The sequence below is a fragment of the Microtus oregoni genome, unplaced genomic scaffold, assembly GCF_018167655.1.
Source record: "Microtus oregoni isolate MIOR12 unplaced genomic scaffold, Mior012 000015F_ref0000493, whole genome shotgun sequence".
In the NCBI taxonomy this organism is placed as follows: Eukaryota; Metazoa; Chordata; class Mammalia; order Rodentia; family Cricetidae; genus Microtus; species Microtus oregoni.
This window is the reverse complement of record NW_024543074.1, coordinates 24,925,501-24,926,723: the sequence shown is the minus strand read 5'-3', so window position 1 is coordinate 24,926,723 and position 1,223 is coordinate 24,925,501. Positions and strand designations below refer to the sequence as shown.

The window sequence follows — 1,223 nt, the reverse complement described above, 5'->3', positions numbered from 1 at the left end:
GGTTTCACTTGAACATGGAGACAGATTGAGGGAGGATCAGGAGTGCATATGGGACTGAGTTAGCATGTCATTGCCTATCAAGGACATCCGAAGAACTGAAGAGATTAAAGTTCTTCTATACCATTGTGAATCAAAGAATATAAGAAAAAGAAAATGATATTCTTTTTAAGGTAAACAAATGATATTGAAGAACAGAAATGATCTATTTCATATACAATCAACCATGGGGAGATTATAAAATTGTTCACAATTTTTCTTAAAGTCATTGGAGTTATATCATGACTGGAAACAATCAAAGTATCATCACCCAATTCCTCCTTATGGGTCTGCCCATCTCCCCAGAACACCAGCACCTGTTCTATGTACTGTTTCTGGCCATGTATCTCACCACCGTCCTTGGAAACCTCATCATCTTCATCCTCATTCTACTGGACTCTCATCTCCACACTCCCATGTACTTGCTTCTCGGCAACTTGTCCTTCTCTGACCTTTGCTTTTCCTCTGTCACAATGCCCAAATTGCTTCAGAACATGCAGAGCCATGACCCAACCATCACCTATGCAGAATGCCTGACACAAATGTACTTTCTAATGTTTTTTGGAGATATGGAGAGCTTCCTTCTTGTTGTAATGGCCTATGACCGCTATGTGGCCATCTGCTTTCCACTTCATTACACCAGCATCATGAGCCCCAAGCTCTGTGCTTGTCTATTGTTGCCAATGTGGATGCTGGCCACATTCAATGCCATGATGCATACTGTGCTTATGGCTAGATTGTCTTTTTGTGAGAAAAACTTGATTCTCAACTTCTTTTGTGATGTATTGGCTCTCCTGAAGCTGGCATGCTCAGACACCTACATTAACGAGTTAATGTTATTAATCATGAGTAGTCTCATTGGTATTATACCATTCACACTTATTGTTATTTCCTACGTAAGGATTGTCTTTTCTATTCTCAAGGTTCATTCTACCCAGGGTCTCCGAAAGCTCTTCTCCACCTGTGGCTCCCACCTGTCTGTGGTGTTTCTTTTCTATGGGACAATTATTGGTCTATTCTTATGTCCATCAACTAATAACTCTGCTGTGAAAGAAACTGCCATGGCTGTGATGTACACAGTGGTGACTCCCATGTTGAACCCCTTTATCTACAGCCTGAGGAACAGAGACATTAAGGGGGCCCTGATAAGAGTTATCTTCAGTAACAAAATCTCTTTATCATGGTAG

At 41.0% G+C, this 1,223-nt stretch overlaps 1 protein-coding gene across 1 annotated transcript; it reads left to right on the top strand.

Annotated features, from left to right (window-relative positions):
- The first annotated feature begins 278 nt into the window (after positions 1-278).
- On the top strand, positions 279-1,223 carry LOC121456973 (olfactory receptor 1496-like). Its single transcript, XM_041665560.1, has one exon. It carries the CDS (start codon positions 279-281, stop codon positions 1,221-1,223), a length of 945 nt encoding a protein of 314 aa, XP_041521494.1.

Coding starts and splice junctions, on each gene's coding strand:
- LOC121456973 (XM_041665560.1), top strand. CDS start 279: ATGACTGGAAACAATCAAAGTATCATCACCCAATTCCTCCTTATGGGT.